At 38.7% G+C, this 22587-nt stretch overlaps 1 protein-coding gene across 2 annotated transcripts; it reads left to right on the forward strand.

The window, feature by feature from the left end:
- Positions 1–289: 289 nt before the first annotated feature.
- Positions 290–15049, forward strand: PYM1 (PYM homolog 1, exon junction complex associated factor). 2 transcript variants are annotated; one of them, XM_010976899.3, is made up of 3 exons: positions 290–353; positions 13524–13617; positions 14097–15049. In XM_010976899.3, the coding sequence occupies exons 1-3, from the start codon at positions 320–322 to the stop codon at positions 14578–14580; spliced, it is 612 nt and encodes a 203-aa protein (XP_010975201.1). In that variant the 5' UTR covers positions 290–319; the 3' UTR covers positions 14581–15049. The 2 variants fall into 2 exon arrangements, with proteins under 2 accessions (XP_010975201.1, XP_031319550.1); XM_031463690.2 differs by having other exon boundaries at positions 335–353; positions 13524–13642.
- Positions 15050–22587: the final 7538 nt, after the last annotated feature.

Raw genomic sequence — 22587 nt, forward strand, 5'->3', positions numbered from 1 at the left:
TTTCTCCCGCAGGTCCTAGACGGACGAAGAATGCCTGTGAGGAGAGGGGCTGTGCCTCGGCACTTCTCTCGGCGCCCAGAGAACTGCTATACACGCAGCAGGACCTCAATAATGTTATCAGTGGCATTATCAAGACCACGGCTCTTATTTTATTAAAGCCTTCAGCTTCTACTCCCTCCTTCTCCACCTCGGTCCATAAAATGGTGTACTCTCCCTTTAAGACTAAAATGGTGGCTTGCTACGGTCAGGACTCCACTTCCGGTGGGGAGGGGGGCGGGACCCCAGCCCGCTCACGCCGGAAGTGGTTTGCGTTTTCAAGATGGCGACTCCCTATGTAACTGACGAGACCGGCGGTGAGTGCGGGAGACCCGGAGCCGCTTCTCCCCGGGCTCTCGGGGCAGGGGTTCGGACTTGGAAAGGGGTCTGTGCCCCGCCCATCCCGGGGCCCATCCTTTGCCCCGCCCTCCGGACCGCCTTCCCCATTCATTCTCCCCTACGGGGTGTCACCTGCGCCCCCTTTTGGTCTCGAGTTTGGGGGTCTCCGCTTCCGGTCACCCAAACCCTGGGGTTCTTCAGTGCTGGTCCTTGCTCCAGGACCCTCACTGGCCCTTAACTTTTCTCCAGCAGTTGGAGCTCCCATATCTCTTTTGGGTTCTTCAGCCTTGGGGACTCCTCCACCCTCAGTTCCCTCCAAATCCTGCTCGCCCCCTTCCCCTCCCCCATCTCTTAGTATGCCTGCTTTCTGCCCTACCCTAGCCCCGTTTTAATTCTTTTTCTCGAAGCTGTATCTGTTGGAAACCTCCTCGTTGCTACATAGTGCTTTTTCCACTATCTTCCTCATCTTTATTGTTGGATCACTGAGGTCTAGAGGTATGAAGGGAAGAGGAACCTAATACAACTTTCAGCTTGAGTTTTCTCCTTGATGGCACCAGCCTTCTGTCCCTTCTCTGGTGTTGGTGATAGGAGTTGAGAGATCTCAGGTGCAAAAAGGCAAATAGGAAGGTGTCTAGTGGCCTCTCAAGCTCTCTAACAAGCTGGTAGAATCTACTATTAATTCTGGCTAGAGAAGAGTTTCCAGCCTGGCTGCTTGAGATGCTGAACTGTCTGCTGTGTGTGTGAGAATTATGTGTTGAAAATTGAGAATCAAGATTTTCATTTTGGCTTTCCCATTATAATTTCATCTTTAAAAAAATGGGCATAGTAATATCTACTCATTGATGATAAATAAGATAGTATATATGAAAGCAACTTATAAAAATGCTGTGCAAGGCAAGATGTTACTGTTTTTTGTAGCCCTCATTGTGTATGTATATCCTGTAGAAGTGACAGTGTGTGTGTGCATGTGTGTGTGTGCACGCGTGCTTTGGTACATGCAGACTGTTCTAAAATGTGTCGTTTTGCTTTGCTGTTTTCCATGTTACTTACCTCTCAACCCACCTCTCCTATGGTATCTATGACAACTCAAGTCTTTGATACTTCTCTGCAACCTCACATTTCAAAGTGGTACCACCTCTTCCTCTGCTGTCTACATAGTAGGTCCTTCTTCAACCAGCTCCCTTTAATGTGTGCTTTGAAAATATTACTCATTGTCCAGTACACGTCTCCTTATTCTGTTTTCTTTAAACTGATTTAATGAAAATCCAGATATCACATCTCACCCTACCCTCCCACCAAGAAGCATCTTCTGTTTTCTATGACAATGTGGAAGAGGAGGAATCACACTGCTATTTTGCTTTCCCTTACTACTTCCAGATCATCGATCCACCACTATCACTCTCATCCTCGTGGAAGATGCTGCCATGCAATTATAGCATTTTCTCTAAAACCTCAAGGGCCATCATTTACTGCCCACAAGGACCCAGATGTATCCGATCATATTTTTTTCTCCATTCTGTTTCTCAGTGTTTCCACTCATTCTCAGTGTCTCCAGCATGTTTGGAATACTCTTATCTTATAGTTCCTCAGCATGAGACCATTGACTTTCCTTTGAGTTTTGAAACCAACTACACATCAAAATCACTACAATCTGGACCTACCTACTACATAGGACCTCACCTATGACACTGCTTCTGCCTTTAGGTCCTCTCCATCTCTCACTTTAACCTCCTTACCCAATAACCATTTTTACTGCATCACACTCACAGAATCAGATTTTGTCCTCCTTAGGTTCTCTGGTCCTTTACCTTTCCCATTTCATTGAGTCTTCCATTTCTTTCATGACTAATTTTGAGGCCCCCATCTAGACCTCTGTAACCAGTCACTTGATGCTGTCCTCATTGTTTTCTTCCTTCATTTTGATCTTCTATACTAAGCAAGCACTTCTGTTATCTTGAATCATACCCATCAACTGTTTTCTTGGCTTCTGCTTCTAGGCCACAGCACGTGGGTAGAGAAAAGACACAGACAGTTGCACATTCAATACAATGTAACTTAATGTTAACTTCTGCCAACATCACAGCTTCTGTCCAATTCTTCTTTCTTGGTTTGCTTGCATTCTACCATGGCTATTTTCCCTACCTTTCTCAGCTCTCTGTAACCTTCAGTTTTAAATCTCCTTCTTGTGGCAAATGACCTCACTTTTTATTTCACTGAGAAATCAAGGTCTGTCATTTCTCTTTCTTACCTGTTCATAGCCTGATTTCTTGAATATCAGGTCCACACATACTATTTCCATTTCCTTACTGCTTATTTGTTTCTTAACTCTTTACAGTGATTTATTTCTAGCACCAGCCTCTCTCTTGAGTTGCCAGTTCCCTTTTCTGATTGTTTGGTGACTAGCTTTCATTCTTAGATGTACTGTCACACCTTAAATCCAGTCTGACCAAAATCAGTATCAGTTTTTCCTTCCTTGTTTCTGTTAAAGGCAGTACTGTTCTAGCTAAACCAAGATCAACTTTTTGCATCATTTCTCTCTCTCTTTTTAAAAATTTTATATAGACTTTATTTTTTAGGACAGATTTAGATTTGTAGGAAAATTGAGAAAATGATATAATTCCCGTATACCTTTTTTCAGCTTCCCCTGTTATTAACATGTTACATTAGTATGGTGTCATTATTGCAGTTGATGAACCAGTATTGATACCTTGTTATAAACTAAGGTTCATACATTATTCAGATTTCCTTTTTTGAGGGGTAATTTTAGGTTTATTTATTTGCTTATTTTTAGAGGTCCTGGGGATTGAACCCAGGCCCTTGTGTATGCTAAGCATGTGCTTTACTGCTTGAGCTATATCCTCCCTACCAGATTCCTTTATTTTTTACCTAGTTTTTTTTTTTTTTTTTCCTGTTTCAGTATCCCACTCAGTATAGCATATTACATTTAGTTCTCATGTCTCCTTTACTCCTGTTGGCTGTGACAGTTTCTCAGACTTTCCTTGTTTTTGATGGTCTTGACAGTTTTGAGGAGTATTGGTCAGGTATTTTTGTTGGCTGCCCCTCTGCTGGAATTTGATGTTTTTCTCACGATTATAGTGGGGTTGTGTACTTTTTAGGGGACAACCTTAGAAGTAAAGTAACATTTTCATCATATCATACAGGGATACATAGTTCATATTTTACAGGGATACACAGTATCACAATGATTTTTTTACTCTTGATATTTAGCATGCTCTTCCTGCTGAGGTAGCGTTAAGGTTTCTCCACTATAAAGTTACTTTTTTCCTCTCTCCGTTCCATTTTGTACTCTTTAGAAGAAAATCACTATTCACAGCCCACACTTGAAGAGTAGGGAGTTATGCTCTCTTCCTTAAGGATGGAGTATTTATTTATACACATCATTTGGAATTCTGCACAGGAGGTTTGTCTCTTCTTCCTCATTTATTTATTCAATCACTTATTTATATCAGTTTGAACTTTGGGTTATTATATTTATTTTATTGCTCAAACATTCCAGCTTTGGACATTGGGAGCTCTTTAGTTGGCCCCATGACCCTTTGACATACTGCCATCAGTGTAGGGTTTTTTTTGTTTTTTGTTTTTCCTCTTTTTTTTTTTTTTTTTTTAAAAGCTCTTCCTTACTTTCTGGCCCTAGAAGATGCTCCAGCCTCATCTTGCATATTTCCTGTCCCAGTCTTAGAATGAGTCATTTCTCCAAGGAGGCTTTGTTCCCTTTATTGAAGAGTGATACAGGAAACCAAGATCAGAGCACTAGGTGTTTTTGTTGCTAGTAACAAAATTAACTGGGGTGTTGTTTTTGCATTGTCTTTTACTCCCTCCTCATCGGCCCTTGTTGTCAAAACATCATTCTTCTGTTCCTACTGCTGTTACCCTTATTCCATCTTCAATACTTGTTAACTATGTGGCCTTAGGAATTTTAAGCCTAGGGAATCCAAGCCTTAGTTTTCTCATCAATAAATAGGAATAATAACTCCTACAATATAGGATTATTGTGAGAATTAAAATTTAAGTGATATAATGTACACGTCTAGCACATAGAAAGTGCCCAAGAAATGGTTCTGTAATTATTATTGTTATGTAAAGATTATTGTGTGGATTAGAAGAGATTATATATGTAAAGTATCAGGCATAATACTTTGGTTATTCTAAGTGTTTGATAAAATTTTAGTTTCCTTTATCCTGCAGATATTGCTGTGACAACAAATAGTTGTCCTACCTCTGTCACTCTCTCTAGTCCAGTTCATTTGACACACCGTTACCAGATTACTGCTCCTTAAGTACAAACTTAATTGTGTAATTTTTGTTCAATATAATTCATTCAGAGTCCTCTGTTAAATTGGGCATATACCAGGGGGAGGCTTTAGGTCAGTGGTAGAGTGCATGCTTATCATGCACAAGGTCTGGGTTCAATCCCCAGGACCTCTATTTAAATTAAAAATTTTTAAAAAATGTAATTAAACATAATTACCTCTTCCCCAAAACAAAAGCTAAAAAAAATTTATTAAAAAATTGGCATAGATCCTTCTGATATTTATTTTTCTGTGCATTTTAAAATCAGACAGTATATATATTTTTATGTGTTGCCTTTTCATAGCAACACATAAAATGTTTCTCTTTGTTATTAAAAAGTCTTTGTAAACATCTTTTGAAATACTGGCAGAGTGTTTTATTGTTTGGGCATGCACCTTCTCTTACCAATTTTCTGTTATTGGACTTCTAGACTGTTTCCAGAATTTTTGTTATAAGAACTCTATGAATATTTTTGTGCGTAAATTTTTGTCTGCATTTAGGGTTATTTTCTTAGGATAGATTTTCCAGAAGTAGAATTACTGGATTGGAGGGTACAAACTTTTATTTATTTTTAATTAATTAAAAAATTAATTCCTACTGATTGTAGAAAACTTGGAAAATATTTTCATAACTAGTATATTATATAAGTCACATGTGTGTTTGGTAATTCCAGAACCCAAAGATAACTACATTTACATTCCCTTTTAGTTTTATGTGTATACACACACACACACACACACACACACACACACACACACACACACACACATATGTATATGTATATATACATACATACATAGCATATCTATTTAACATAATTGTGATTGTACCGAATGGCTGTACTTACCAAAATACGATCCTTGAAACAATTAGAAGTTCTGTGAGAAGGGATATAAAATAAAAATCTAAAAAATAAAATGATATAAAAATAAGATTCCTGTAGTCAAATAAATTTGGGAAACACAGTGATGAACTACATTTACATCTTAATACTCACATGAATAAGAACATAGCTTATTTTAAGTCTTACTGATAAAAAACAGAATCTTTTTTTTTTTTTTAATGTTTAACCCAGAATTTCCCAACCTTATTTAACAGTTCTTTTGGGCATTCCTTGCTAATATCTTACGGAAGTAGTATTTTATCTAACAAAACCTTTGGGAAATACTGCTATATGAGAGGACCACCTCACTCTCTTAGTACTAGTTAGTTGTTAGTAGTTAGCTTAGCGTTGGTTTATGTAGCCAGATTGCTTTCTAAAGGGTTTTACCACTGACAATGATTGTTTTAATTTGTATTTCCTTTGATTATTAGTGATGTTGAACTTCTTGGTATCTTTTTCATTTATAACACAATACACAGTAATAATGTAAAAAGCAGTGCCTTTGAAACCCACAGCCTCATTTTGAATTCTGCTGCAGTTTACTGACATTGTAACTTCAGGCAAGTTATTAAATTTCTCATCATCTGGAATAAGCCTTCATGGAGTTGTGAGAATGAAATAAGATCATGTATATAAACACCGTCCTTGGCATGAAGCAAAGCACTCAGTAAAGGTGCTGTTATCTTTTTGGAATGGACTGTCAAATTTACATACGGACAATTTGCTCTTTCATTCAAGATACTCCTCTCTAGTATGAGCACAAACCACTTTCCAATACAGTATCATCACATCTCTGCCTAAACCCTCCAGGGAAACTGGGTTGTACAGTATAAAGCAGGTGGAACAGCAGTATGCTGGTATGTAAGCTTCAGCATCAGAACTGAGTTCAGATCGCAGCTACATGCTACCCTTGTGATCTTGGACATATCTTTACTTCTTGAAGACTCTGCCTCAGCGGCTGTGGGTGATAGTAATCTATGCATAATCTCGATTCAGTGAGGTGGTGGATGTAAAGTTCCTGGTGTAATGGAGCTCCTTATGTTCTTTCCTGATTGTTCTTAACATACTGTGAGTTTTAGCCTGCCATGATTTTGCTTGTTGTTATTCCTCTTAGAATGCCCTTTCCCTTCCTTTCTCTGCCTGCAGAAGTATCAGCCGTTCCTTTATTGTTGATATCATTACTAGTACTACCTAGTCTTTAAGATTAAGTCCCTGAGATTTTCCTAATTTCCTGTCACCTTCTCCCATCAAACAGGCTGTGCTTATTTATTCTCTTGAAATCTCTTATTAGTATGTATCAGTGTCTCTTAGGGATACCTAAGACATGTATATTTTTGTGTGATTCTTTGCCTAACTTGCTCCTACTTCTCCTGACCTAAACTGTAAATTTCTTGAAAGTGGGGACCATTTTACTGATCTTGATAATCCCCATAGAATGTGGAGTATTTTTCTCATGGGAGGCTTTCAGTAAATGTTTATTACATTTAATTAATTTGTAGTCTGGCTTCTGCCCACTCTACTTTTCTGAAGCTAAAGTCTTGTACATAATTAGGGATTTCCAAATTGCCAAAATGAATAACCTTTTTCGACTCAGTTCTCCTTTTTCTTAATCTCTTTGCAGTGTTTTTTTTTTTAAACATTTTTTTTTATCGAGTTATAGTCATTTTACAATGTTGTGTCAAATTCCAGTGTAGAGCACAATTTTTCAGTTATACATGAACATATGTATATTCATTGTCACATTTTTTTTTTTCACTGTGAGCTACCACAATCTTTACAGTATCTATACAGGTAATCATCTGCCCTTACTTCAGATCCTTTTGGTCTCCATGGCATAGCACTGTCCTGGTCCTTCTTTTCTAGGATCATTTCCTGGTGTTGCTGACACCTTTTCCTTGAGGAAGATGACCATGACCATTTTGGAGGGTCATGCCTCCAAGATGGATCTTCTCTTTTTATATTTTCTCTATGTTAGAAACCATGTCTAAGTCTTATCATTGTTGGCCCCGAGATCATCCTCAGGCTCAGATCTGTGACCCAGATCTCCTTTCTTAACTTTGAAGCAGGTTCCAGGGATTCAGTACACCTTTTACCAGTTACTTCCCCCTAATCCTTTGGAGTCCTCCCAAGATTTGCTGTGTTGTCTCTTCTCTGTCTTCCTGCCAGCCCTGAAAACAAAGCCCTTTTCAGTTTAAGGAAACAGATTGAGGATTACAAAACAGCAGATGTGAGGAATAACAAAGTTTATGAAGTTCTTATAGTAGCAGTCTCTAACCTCTCGGTTCTGCCTCTCAAAGATGCTACCTGAGGGGGAGGGTATAGCTCAGTGGTAGAGTGCCTGCTTAGCATGCATGAGGTCCTGGGTTCAATCCCCAGTACTGCCATGCAAATAAATAAATAAATAAACCGAATTACCTCCCTGTCTCAAAAAAAAAAAAAAAAAAAAAGATGCCACCTGAAAATCCCAATATTCTGCCCATGGTTTTTATTTCTAGGGTTATAAATCGGCACACTCCCCCCTTCTTTTTGACTTTACCTTTGAATACCATCAAGGCCAGAGAATGGAACCAAGATAACATAAAATGGGTGCTCCTTTGTGATGATGGGCTGTTTATATCACTGAGGACTTCTAGTTAGGATGGCCATTCAAGAAGCTTCTGTCCTAGCTTTTCTCTAATTTCATCTGTACTAGTCTTAAGGCTTCAGTTATCATCTCTGTGCAGTTACGTAAATACACGCTTCTAGCATTGTCCCTTTCTCCTTAATCCCACGTAAAAACACTACCTGTCTAGAATTGAATTAGTTATTTTCACAAAGTTGTCTTGTCCTTTGGACTTTCTTTGTATCGGTGGTTTTTATTCTCCTCCAAATTGTCCACATTCAAGAGTGATATTGTAGTTAGTTTGTTGATTTGTGTTTATTTCTTACTTATTTTTTTTCTTCCTCATTAGAATGCATGCTCCAAGAAGGCAAGACCCTTGCTTGTTTTATTTATTCATTGTATCCCTAGCTCCTGTTACAGTGCCTGGCTCAACAACAAGTACTCAATAAACATTTAAAATCCATGTGTGAATGGATGTTATTACCATATGCCCTATTTACCCACATGGTATGTTGTGGAAAAATAAGAGAGAACACGTGACAAGCACCAGATTAAATCCGCTGTAGCAATTTCAATGATTTCCTCTCTCATTCAAATCTTGGCAGTTGTCAGATCCTATTTACTTAATTCTTCATGATGAATTTCTCTTTCATTTTCTTTTCAATACCCATAGAGATCATTTCAATTAAGTCTTCTCACATGGCAGCGATTGCTTTCATTTTTTTTCTACCTTTGTGTTACACTTTCAGGTTAATCTCCATAAAGCAAAGCTTTGAGCAGAGTCTGTACTCCCTTAATGGCCTTTAACATTCTCCCACATTCTGAAGCTTGAGTCCAAACTCAAGAGGAGATTGGATACCTTTCATAGTCTTACTAATTTACCTCTAGTCTCTTTTCCCATTACATACACCTTTTGCCCAAAATATACTGGAGATTTGCTCTTCCCTAATATGATACTTAATTTTATTTATTTATTAATTTGAATAATTACAGTCTTCTAGGGGCCAAGACCTTTGCTTCAAAGATCAAAGTCCCTGCTCTCAAGCAAGCAAACAATTACATTAAACATTAGATCATGAGAAAAGGCCAAAACAGGTACTGTGGGTGTACACAGGGCAACTTCTAAACTGGTTTGGTGTGGGGAGGTTAGGAAAGACTTCACTGAGGAGTTTACACTTGAACTGGACCTTTAAAGACCAATAGGAATTCAGATAAGAATCAAGAAAGTCTACTGCAAGCCAAAGGAAGCAAAAGCAAAAAGGCATAGAGAGTAAAGACACAGTCAGTTGCAATTTGTGAATATTTCAGTGGCTGAAGCACAGGGGTGAGTGACTGGGTGCTGAGAGGCTGGAGACTAACAAGAGCTGGGTCACAAGACCTTTGTGTGTGGTTCCATCCTCCATGTAAATTCCCTAAGGGCAAGAGGAATCCTGGAAGAATTTTAAGTAGGGGCATGACTAGTCTGATTTGTCCCTTTGTTTATATTCTTCTATAAGCGTGAAAATCTTCCCTTTTTCCTCTTTCCTCATTAACCACACCCCCACCTCCACCTGTCTAAATCCTGCTCATCTTCCAAAGATCACAAAGATGTTCTGTCTTCTGTAACTTTATAGGTCACCTGGTCAAAAGTACTTTCACTCTCCTTGGTGTACCCATTCTCCAAGCCACTTTGGTTTGAAACAAAATGAGATTTTAAAAAACCCACAATATGACATTAATGGAAAATTTTAAAAGGAAAAATTATAATCCAGTCACCCAACATAACTTCATATTGCTCATTCTTTCCTAAACTTTTGAATATAATATTTAAGAGTTGAAATCATGGTGTTTATATAATTTTATTATGTTTTACATTCCACTGTATCACATTAATGATTTTTTAAAAAATTTACTGTTATTAGTTTTAATGCCTGTTTTGTAAACCATTCCTGTATAACTGGATGTGAAGTTTGTTTTTATTTTTTAGCTATTTATAGATAATACCATAATTTTCACATGATTACTCCCTTTCTTCTTTTTTCTGTTTTTGTTTTTTTTTCCCTGTTACAACTATTTACTTACGCTAAATTCTCAAGATCAGAATTACTGAAACAAAGTGTGTTGAATTGTCTTTGACTTCAACCTCCTTACCCCTCCCCAAGTCAGGGAATTACCGAAGGCTGTTGATTCTTTGATAATGTATCTGGCATCATTCTCTTCCTTTCCATTCTCACTGTTTCAGGCAGTTCTGCCTCATGCCAGGATTATTGCAGTCTTTTTTTCCTAACTGATTTCCCCAGTCTCCAGTGTTTTCTCTTAACAATTCATCTTTTCATCATGCCAGAGTAATTGCCCTAAAATACTGCTTTGGATAAAAGATTCATTCATTTGACAAATATTTTTTGAATGCATGCCATGTTCCAGATATTCAGCTCCTTAACTGACATTTCAAGGTCTGAACATTCTCTCATTTACTTAACACCAGCCTGACTCAGCCGGACTGGTCTAGTCTCCCTTTCTGGAACATGCCATCTACCTTCCCATGTCTGAAATTTTGCTTTAGAGTAAGATTCTGTTTACAATCTCATTCTGCTTCCCTTTTCATTTACTTTAGTTTGACTCTTTCTTCGGAGCCCACCTCTAGTCTCAGTCCTCCCTCCACGGAGCCTTGAGTTTTTAACTCTTGTCTCGAAACGGTCACAGCTAAGCAAACAGTATCCTCAGTGGGCCCTCTTTTGTTCACCTGATAAATTCCAAATTCCTTGACTTTGTTTTTTAGGCTTTCTAAGATCTTTAAATTTTTAAATTTTCAACCTCACTTTGTGTTATTCCCCAATAGGGACTGTCTGGTTCACCTGGACTCCTCTGCTTTCTGCTCTCTGCATATTCCAGGCTGCCTCACAGCCACATCTTTCTTGGCTCATGTTTGTTTTCTCCTATCCCCCCTACCTGTCAAATCTTACCCATTTTCTTTAACTTTTTTTTTTTTTTAGTTTTAATTTATTAATGATATTTGTATTTTGAGAAAAACTCAATTCATGTAACCATGTATAATCCATTGTGGGAGGCTCTTGACTTGACTTTTAAGTTTTTAAATCTTTCTTTTTTTCCCCCCTTTCTTGTTTTTTACAAAAGTGATGCTCAAAGGAAGAACAAGAGGCACACAAGATACATATATATATATATATTATTAGGAGTTAATGGTTTCTACCACCTCTTCTTCTAGGTTATCCCTCTTAAGGTAGCCAGCATAGTCTTGGTATCTTGTTATGTCTTTCCACACCTTTCTCTTTGCGCCTGTACACAGACTGTATGGACCTCTAAGTGCTTCTCTTGCCCCAAGAATGGGAGTGTCCTCTACCCCAGCGTTTCTCAGAATGTCCAGGACCCTTGGGGAGTCCCTAAAACCCTTTCAGGAGGTCTGCAAGCATAACTCTTTTGATAATATACTAAGATGCTATTTGCCTCTTTTGCTGGGTTGACGTTGGCACTAAGGGTGCAAAAGCAATGATGGGGGAAACTCCTGGCCCCTTAACAGTAATCAAGGTGATGGCACCAACTGTACTAATCATTGTGTTCTTCACTGACACACTGCAGTAAATAATGCCAGTTTCACTTAAGAATGTCCTTGTAACATTATTAATTTAATTATACCCTGGCCCCTTAATGTACATCTTTTAATTTATTTATTATTTTTCCCAGCTTTATTGAGATATGATTGACATATATAACATTGTGTAAGTTTAAGGTGTACAGTGTGATGATTTGATACACATATGTATTGTGAAAGGTTTACCACAATAAGGTTAGTTAACACATCCTTTACCTCACGTAATGACCATTTCGTTGCTTTATGGTGAGAATGTTAAAGCTCTACTCTCTGCGGCAATTTGCAAATATACAATGCAGTTCTGCTGACTGTAGTTACCATGCTGTATCTTAGACCCCCTCAGAACTTACTCATCTTATAACTGAAAGTTACACAGCTTTCTGGTGTTCTCTGTGAATTAAGTAGGACGCAAGCATGAAGCACTGCTGCACACTGAAGTGCGGTGGTGTCTCAAGGAAAAGCACTGGTGCAGTTGTCCGAGTTGCAAGCTAAACAAGCTTCCATTTCATGGAACCCCATTTTTACTTGAAAGAACCACTGACAAACCATGGTAATTCAGACCTCAGTATCTGATAGCATTTTCCTGAAAATGAAGTGAGCCTGTCATTTCAAGGAAAACAATTGACAGTGTTTGTTGCCAGTGATAAAATTCAAACCTTCAAGAGGAAATCGGAATTTTGGAAAACTTGTATTTGCCACTGTGAGCATGGCAGTTTCCTAGTAAGGACTTTTCTGATGAGATTTATGAATCTAAAACGATTGTTTTTTATATTGCGTAGTGAAATGCATAATATTACAAAATAAGAGTGTGTGGGGGATCCTGACGTTAAAAACTTTGAGGATCTATACTCTTATGATCCCAAAGTATATCATGAAGACCATTCAAGATCAGTGCATTTGTATCTAACATTGTTTTTCATAACAGCATGGTGTTCCATCGTATGGATGACCCACATCTATGTAGTCGTTCATCTACTGATAGCCATTCAAGTTGCATTCAGCTTTTCGCTAATTTAAATAATACAGAAACATTATTAATGCAAACATCCTTTACATACAGCCTTGTGTGCTAGTGCTTTTGTATCTACAGTATGGATTCCTAAAAGTTGACCTCTTTCTCACCATTCACCTTAATAAAACTTCTCCTTCTCTACAATTTCTCTGGTCATTTTTCCTTCCCATGATTCTTGTTTTTGCCCCTTTTTAGCCTCCTATTCATTTGCTGTCTTTTGATGTCCCCATGCTATTGTCTTGTGTTTTTTAAACTTCCCTCCATGCCTGTCCTGTCTTGCCAACTAGATTATAAAATTAGAAATTCCCTGAGGGCAGGGATGGTGTATTATACAGTGTATAGGCACGCAATAGATAATGATGAGAGATTAATTAAGGGTTGATTGATGTGAGAAAAGGATGCTTTAATGGTTGCTTTTAGTGGAAGGATGGGTGCTGGGGGAAGCTGTGTGCTCTGATGCATTCTTTCATTCCGGGAGTCACACTTACACCAAATTAACGATGTTGAGTTATGTTACTAATGTATGCAACTTTAATTTTGTTTAACACTCTCTGCCAAAATAAACTTTCTCTATAACTTAAAATGTGTATATATACATATATAATAGTTTATTATGTACAATTAATTCCACAAGCATGACTGTAATATAATCGATTTTGAAATTAAAAAGTTTTTAAAATTATTTGAAATCTATTTGAAAAGTCTATTGAAAATTAGAAAGAGTAACTCCAACGCAATTCTGTTATTTCAGGCAAGTACATCGCCTCCACTCAGCGACCAGACGGGACCTGGCGAAAGCAGCGGAGGGTGAAAGAAGGCTATGTGCCCCAGGAGGAGGTCCCAGTGTGCGTGGTCAGGCGTGAGGAGGGGGTACCTAATGGGGTCCCTGCCGCAAGAAAGAAAATGCGTGCCTAAGAGTTCAAGGAGGAGTTTTCTGATCCCAGGATCCTCCGAAGTGGAAGGAGGGGGCAGCTATCAGAGAAGGGAGAGGAGGAAGCTAGGATTTAGGGATGAGTGAGGGATGAGTAACCAAGTGACCAGCCCTGTTCCTATGGCCTCTGTTCAGCAGAACCTGTAAATAGCGTTCAGAGATCGGAGCTTCAGGACCGGGGGATCCTACAACCTGCACAGCAGAGGAAAGCTGGGGAAGGGCCATAGGGAGAAGAAGGAAGCAGGAAAGAAAGGGGTGAAATAATTTATACTGTTAAGAAAAGGGCTCGGAAAAAAAGGGTGGAGGGCTTGATTTAAAAAAAAAGAAAGAAAGAAAAGAAAAAAAGGGGGGGACTTGGAAAAGTCCGTGATTCTTTGACACTCTTCCCCGCAGGTATGAGAACAAGTATGTGAAGTTTTTCAAGAGTAAACCAGAACTGCCCCCCGGGCTGAGCCCCGAGGCCACTGCTCCCGTCACCCCATCCAGGCCTGAAGGCGGTGAACCAGGCCTCTCCAAGACAGCCAAACGCAACCTGAAGCGGAAGGAGAAGAGGCGGCAGCAGCAGGAGAAGGGGGAGGCGGAGGCCTTGAGCCGGACTCTCGAGAAGGTGTCCCTGGGCGAGAGCGCCCAGGTGCCCAGCGCTCCACAGGCCTCCCGGGCAGCCCCCACCGCCGCCCTGGACCAGCCCGACCCAGCCGCCGCCACCGAGAAGGCCAAGAAGATAAAGAACCTAAAGAAGAAGCTTCGGCAGGTGGAGGAGCTGCAGCAGCGGATCCAGGCTGGGGAAATCAGCCAGCCCAGCAAAGAGCAGCTGGAGAAGCTGGCGAGGAGGAGGGCGCTGGAGGAGGAGCTAGAGGACTTGGAGCTGGGCCTGTGAGGCCCCCCCGGGAACAGGGAACGGACTGCAGAACAAACCGCGGGGCTATCCGGGGTCCTGGGGAACGTGGGCAGCGGCAGTCAGGAGGGGTGCCCCCTACTGGCTCGCTTTCACCTCTCATGGCCCAACTCTGTCCTCCAGAGCCTAGCCTCTCCTTCATTCCTTCCCTTTCCTTACCAACTCCTATTTTTTTGGACTTTTCTCCCTCCCATTCCCAGTGTTCAAAATCTCCGTGACTACCCCAGGAGGTACCTTTGCTGCTGATTTGGATGTCTTGTTTAAAAGAAAATCGGGTGGGTGGGAGTCTCTTGGAGAACTGAGGTCAAGGGTCGGGGGGGAGTACGCCCAAGTCTTGGAGTCTTGGTTCCTGTTCACAGTGTTTATGGGTTATTTCCCCCTCCATCCCTCACCTCTTTTTTTTTTTTTCTTTTTTAAAAAAAAAGAACAGAATAAACTCAAGTAGACAACATGTCTTGCTTTGCCTCTTTTGTCAGCTTCTAGGTGTTTTATCCCCATCAGTTTGGTGCAGGAAGGTAAGTGTTGGGAGTAATATTGCTTTTAATTTTTAAAAATGATGTGTATTACCAAATTAGTACCGACTTCTGTACGTTTGCCCAGACTTCAGTGAACAGAAATTAGTGTTATAATAAAGTGAAACAAAAATTAAATTGGACGTTAATTTACATGTGTCATCATTATCGTGCTGCATAGCAATGGGGCCTTGGTATCTCCCTTGCTGTTTATTTCTGAAGATCATCGACCTACTTCACAGCTTCACTGGCGCAACTCAACTCATGAAATTTTACCTTCTCACATGCCCCCCACCCCACCCCCAGACGGCATTGTGGAGCCAACTAATGATACAGGAAGAGGAATTTTCAGCCATAAAGAGCTGTCACTTTTTGTCTATCCTCTGATTTCCACATCCTCACTTATCACAGTCTTTCTAGCCAGCTGCCAGTATGGAAACCAACAGAGGGGAAAGTCAGCTGTAATGAACTATTTCAGGAGTTCACAGTTCTTAGCCTGACTCTTAAGGTCCCACACAATCTGGCCTTGTTTCTTGGCCATTCCTCAACTCTGGTCAAACTGCTCCAACTCTTGAACTATTTTCAGTTCAACAAATGAGCCACATTCTCTCTGAGCCTTAAGCCTTTGCCCCTGCTGGCCCCCCTGCCTAGAATACTTCTCCGGACTCATTCTCCCTAATCAACTCTTTCTTAGCATTTGGATCTCTGCTTAAATGTTATCTTCTCTGGGAAGACTTTCATTACCAGACATTAGGTACCTTTTTTTTTTTTTTCATTAGGCACCTTTCTTAACTTACTTCCTTAACACTCCACACTTAACATTTGTAGTGGCATTTATTACATTATATTGTCATGCTTGTTTACTTGTTAGCCCTCCTCCTCCTCATTAGATCATGTGCTCCTCCAGCTCTGGGACTGTGTTTATCATCACTGCATCCCAGTGCCCAACAGAATAAATTCTCAAATATTTGGCTGAACAAATGAAGCCACAAGCCATGTGGGGAAACAGAAGAGGAGGGAAAATTTGTGCCTGGCACACCTGAGCAGTTATGAGAACTTGATTAGGGACCTCAGTGTGAGACCAAAAGCCCAAAGAACCAAAAAACCAAAAGGACCCCAACGCAATTATAAAGATTTTAAATAAGATTTAATTGGCTTATAAGTAGGTGTTTGATGCTTTGTAAGTTCTGATGTTTCAGAGGAATCTATACTTTAAAAATCATTATTAGGGAGAGATTAATTGTTTTGCAAAAGAATTTACCACAGTAAACCTTTACATTTTCTGGGTCTTCAGTGGTTTGATTAAAGTTTATTTCAATATTTGTTGGGTCCTATCAATCATTGTGTTAGTCCGGAGGGATGCAATTAAGAAGACATTGTAGACCCTTCATTTAAGGAAGCTGTTAAGCGTGCAAATCACTAACTACTATGGTAGAGAGATCAGCAACGTGTTGAGGGAGAGCTAAGAAAGAAACTTCTGATTCGGGGGATGGGGAGGCTTAAAGGTGGAGTTGGAATTTGAAGACCCTCACATCTCAAGAAAGGTAGGTAAGGGAGAGCAAGTAAATGAGTAAAGGCTTGGCAGCATGAAAGGTACGTGGTAAGTTTGCTTTCTTTTGTTGGGGGGAGGTAAATTAGGTTTATTTGTTTATTTGTTTGTTTGTTTGTTTATTTATTTATTTATTTATTTATTTATTTATTTATTTATTCTTAGAGGAGTTACTGGGGATTGAACCCAGGACCTTGTGCATGCTAAGCATGCACTCTACCACTTGAGCTATCCCCTCCCCCTTAAATTTGCTTTCAATTTTGCAGAGACACATTTCTTTACATAAAAATCAATGTTAATCACATGCTATAGGATGATATTTACAGATAAGCTAGTGTTTTTCTAAATGTGGGTTATGAAATCAATTTAGAAAGTTGTGACCAATATCGTTTCTTAAATAGAATAGAAAAGAGCAGAGAGAGATACTTAAGAGTAAATATGTCTCATGATAATTTTGTTTCAAATATATACTATATGAGTACCGGGTTAGAATGTAAGAGATTTATTTTCCTTACCTTGGTTTGCAGAAAAATAAATTCCAAAGCCACTGATAAAATCAATACTGAGGGGCTAAGGCATCATACTCTCCTTCTGGGCTTTATATTTGGGATGAGTGGGATAGAAGGATACTAGTTTAATTACTTCCCCAAGGACTCTTTCAGCTTAAGGCGAAGTACATTAGCCCCTGTTTTTGTTTTTGTTTTTTTTTCCATTCCTGAGACTGTATTACTATTTATTTGGCATTTCTTTCTTCCTTGCAGGTGCATCCTCTCTCCTAATGTGTAAATAGCAAAGATTTTTGGGATCTAGAAGTGAATTATTTTAGGATTGGCCGTTTGCCCTCACAGGCTCAGAGTCCACGTGTTAGTTTTTTATGTCCACTAGGTGGTGCTGTGAGGGGCCAGTGCTGGCAAGTTATCTTGTCCCTAGACTCCAGCTTGTTTTGAAATTAGCAGAGAGGTTTACTCAGCTAGAAAATCTTTTCTCTTCAGGCTCACAGGCACTCATGGATAAGGGGTGTCTAGATCTCCCTCCCCTTCCCAACTATAACTTCGTGCTACAAATCGAGAGAGAGAGAGAGAATCTGGGGTCGAGAGGGTACAATTTTTTGTCAGTAATGCCATCTCTCAAAAGATGGTCAACAGCAATCCTTTCCATTCTGCCCTGAAGATCAAAACGGATGCTGAACTCAAGTGGAAAGGGTGGAGGTTATACCCCAGAACGAGTAACTGGCTGGATGGGGGTAGTAAAATTGGCTGAGAGGAGGGGAGAGAAATGTTAAAGTATCTCATCCTTGGGAAAGCAACAATACATGGAATTTGATTAAATTCAGCAAACATTCTCCAAGAGCTTTCCATAGGCCAAGAGAACACAAAGATGGATACATGTTGGTGACTCCTTTCTAGAGTCTCAAGAAAAAGAGGCAAACACTCAACAATAATAAAGTATGAAAGATACTCTACTAGGGGCATAACCAGGTTGCCGTGGAGGCCAAGAGGGGACCCCTAAGTCAGCTGTGGGGTGGGGCAGGTGGTGATCAGGAAAGGCTCCACAGACAAGACGACACCTAGATTAAGGCTGAGTCTGGAAGGACGAGTAGGAGCCCTCCAACATTCTAGAAATCCACAAGGTTCTTCATTTACTCTTGTGATTTCAGTGCTAGTAACTCCCAATCTTTCTCTAGCCCAGGCATCTCTAAAACCTGCCTATCCAGTATCTCCTATTTGGATGTTGGTGCTTCAGATTCAATTTATCTAAAACCAAGCACTGAAAGAAGCCTGAGGCTGTTGATTTTTATAGTAATCATGTAGTTTTTATCCTTATTCATTGTCTGGGTTGCTCTCTTAGTCATTTCTCATCTGAACTACTGCAAAAGCACACTAACTGTTCTCCAATTTAAATCTCTCTCCACAACCCACTTCCCCAGTCAGTCCCACACACTTTGATCTTCAACAAGATTTACCTCCCTTAAGCCCATTGTTGATGGTATCATTTCACCAAACATTTAATGGGTTCCCTTTGGTCTACCAAAGGCAGTTGCTTGGGTCTGAATGTTTATGTCCCCCCAGATTCATACGTTGAAATCCTAACCCCTAAAGTGTATTAGTAGGTGGGGCCCTTGGGAGGTGATTAGGTCATGAGGGTGGGGCCCTCATGTAGAGGATTGATACTTTTATAAAAGAGACCCACAGCGGGGAGCGTATAGTTCAAATGGTAGAGTGCGCTCTTAGCACGCATGGGGTCCTGGGTTCAATCTCCAGTACTTCATCTAAGAATGACTAAATAAGTAAACATAATTACCTCTCCCCACCAAAAAAATAATTAATTAATTAATTAAAAAAAAAAAAAGAGAGAGAGACCCACAGAACTCCTGAGCCCCTTCCACTACGTGAGGAGAGAAATCTGAGACCTGGAATAGAGCCCTCACTTGACCATGCTGGCACCCTGATCTCAGACTTCTAGCCTCTAGAAGTGTGAGTAATAAATTTTTTTCTTTTTTTCTAGGTTTATAGTTGATTTACAACATTATATAAGCTTCAAGTGTACAACATAGTGACTCACAGTTTTTAAAAGTTGTATTCCATTTATAGTTATTATAAACTATTGGCTGTATTTCCTGTGCTGTATAATCAAACTTTGTAGTTTATTTATTTTTATTTTTATTTTTTTGAGAGGAGTAATTCGGTTTATTTATTTATTTTTTTTTTGAGGGGGTACTGGGGATTGAACCCAGGACCTTGTGCATGCTAAGCAGGCGCTCCTTCACTTGAGCTATACCCTCCCCCCTTATTTTATATATAGTAGTTTGTACCTCTTAATCCCTTACCCCTATATAGTCCTTCCCCATTGGGAGTAATGCATTTCTGTTATTTATAAGTCTTTGTTATAGCAGCCTGAATAGACTAAGACAGCGCTCAAAGTTTTGGTCTTGAATTACTCTTTCTACTTTATATTCTGTGATTCCCTTACGTGCTTTTTATAGCCAAACACACCTAATCAATATTAATTTCCTAAATGTAGCTTATGATTTTCTACCTCAGTGTTTAAATTTATACTAGTTTCATCTTCCTTGTCGAAACACTACCTGTTTTGGGAGAGGAAAGTTTTCCTGAGCATAATGTTAAAGGCAGAAAACATATATGACAAAGGACTTATATTTGATTATATAAAGAGCTCTTGCAAATCAACAAGAAAAGACAAACTCTCCAACAGAAAAATAGGCAGTTTCCATAAATAGACAATTCCAATTGATATGGTTGGGTTTAATGCTCAACCATCATGCTATTTTTTTTCTACTTGTCCTATCTGTTTTTGCTCCATTTTTCCTGCTGACCTTGGATTGAGTATTTTTAGTATTTTATTTTAGTGATAATCTTCTATTATTAATTATATATTTTTTCAGTAGTTGCTCCAGGGTTTACCATATACATCTTTAATTTATCACAGTCTACCTTCGAATAATATTATATGGCTTCACGTGTAATGTCAAAACTTCACAAAGGTATACTTCCATTTTCCTTTCTCCCATCCTTTTTACTATTGTTGTCATATATTTAACTTCTACATAAAGTATATTCATTATATATAATGACTACTTTTGTCTTACAGAGTTGATGATTTTTTTAAATAATTAAAAAAAATTGAAGTACAAAATGTCAGTTTCTGGTATATAGCACAATATCCCAGTCATGCATATACATATGTATATTTGTTTCCATATTTTAAAGAATTTTAAAAATGTCTTTTATCTTTACCCACATGTTTGCTATTTCCATGCCCTTAATTCTGTTGTGTAGATCTCAGTTTCCACTTGGTATCACTTTTCTTCAATCTGAAGAACCTCCTTTAATACTTCTTGTAATGCTAATGACACATTTTTTGCAACATTTGTTTGTCTTAAAATTTCTTTCTTTTTTTGTGAGGGGGAGAATTAGATTCATTCATTCATTCATTCATTCATTCATTTAAACAGAGGTTCTCAGAATTGAGCCCAGGACCTTGCGCATGCTAAGCATGCACTCTACCACTCAGCTATACTCTCCTCCTCTAAAATCTCTTTTTTTTCGGTCTTCATTTTTGATGGTTATTTTCTCTGGGTATATAATTCTAGATTGACACTTTTTTCATTTAGCACTTTAAAGGTGTCATTCCATTGTTTTCTGTTTTACATTGTTTCTGATGAGAAGTTAATAGTTATTTTTATCTTTGCTTCCATGTATGTAATGATCTTTTTCTCTGGCTTCTTTTCAAATGTCCTTTTTATTATTGGTTTTCAGCAATTTGATTAATGCTGTGTCTTGCTATAGTTTTCTTTGTGTTTTTCCTGCTCATGGTTCACCAAACTTTTTGGATATAGGTGTGTTGGTATTTTTTCCATAAATCTGGTAAATTTTTTGCCATAATTTCTTCAAATATTCTTTCCTGTTCCTCCTGTTTTCCACTACTCCAAATTACATGTATGGTAGAGTAGTTGATAATGTCTAATCGTTTGCTAAGGCTCTGTTCATTTTTCCTCCTAGCTTTCTTTTCTTTTTATGCTTCAGTTTAGATAGTTTTTATTTCTATGCCTTCAAGTCTTTCAATTGCATTGTCTAATTTCCTGTTAAGATTATACAATGGTATTTTTTATTTCTTACAGTCTCTTAAAAAGAAATCTTGAAAAGATTTAAGAAGGACACTTAATTACATGAAAAGACTAAGAGGAAATACTGAAAAATGTTAGCGGTAACCACCACTGGGTTTCCGGGTAGTAGGATTATAGATGATTTTTCTTTTATATAATTTTTATGTTCTACAATTATTATCATAAATTATGTACTATTTTTAATAAACTAAAAAATGAAGTTTATTACATTTTTTTCAGCTGCTGAGTGTGCTAACCTAAGTCAGCTGAGAAGCTACTCATTTGTGAACTGTTCTCAGAATCTCCCAACTAAGAATAGTTCTTTTCTTTTTCAAATTCTATAGCCTCTTATATGTCTCTCATGGTACTTATCACATAGATCCATGTATTAAAGTTAGTTATGAATCATGCTTACCTCTCCTGCTGAACATATGTGAGACTAGCTTACCAGGCACTACCAAAAATCAGGGATTTTGCTTATTTCAGCACCACTTCATTAAAAATCTGTATGACTTAGGTTAGCACACTCAGCAGGGGCTAGTCTGACCCAGGCATCAAGACTGCTCTAGAGGAAGGGATGGGTCCTCTTGAGTATAGGTATTTCTAAGGTTAATGATATTTGAGTAAATTGTTTAACCCAGGATTTAGAAATGAAGGAGATTATTGGGAAGGACAACACTATGTAAACTACTTCTATATTCATCAAAAATCTAACGTAGACACGCATAGAATTAATTATAAGTGTGGTTTTGTTTAACACGAATCCCTCTGCCTAGAGTTCCTCCTCTGGGTGGCAAGCTTGTTTTAACTGGATTGTAAAAATGGCATCTTATCTAGCAATAACATCCCAGACAATAATGTGCAGGCTGTAACAATTCTAAAACTCTCAAATACAAAGCAAATTCAGTGAATTATAGTTCCTTATGCACAATGTAAGGTTAGTTTTTCTGCGCTACTTGTTTTCGCCCTTGCTCTAAACATTTTTACACTTTGCATACTTATTCCTACTAGGTTGGGAGCTCCTCATGGCAGTGGAAATAAGGCTGGTCTTATTCATATCTGAATTCCTGGTTTTTAGTACCTAGCATATAATGAAACATAATACAAATGTCTGTTGGTTGAATCTAGTCCCTAGGGTTCAGCGTCAGAAAATCTGAGTTCAAATCTCAGTTCCACTTGCCATGGGCAAAACTCTTAGCCTTCTTGAATGTTGCTTTCCTCAACTATAAAAATAAGAATGATGATAAAACCTAGTCCACAGCATTATTATCAAAATTAAATGAGATAATAAATATGAAGTCGCT

This window comes from Camelus dromedarius, chromosome 11 (genome assembly GCF_036321535.1).
Source record: "Camelus dromedarius isolate mCamDro1 chromosome 11, mCamDro1.pat, whole genome shotgun sequence".
NCBI classification, from domain to species: Eukaryota; Metazoa; Chordata; class Mammalia; order Artiodactyla; family Camelidae; genus Camelus; species Camelus dromedarius.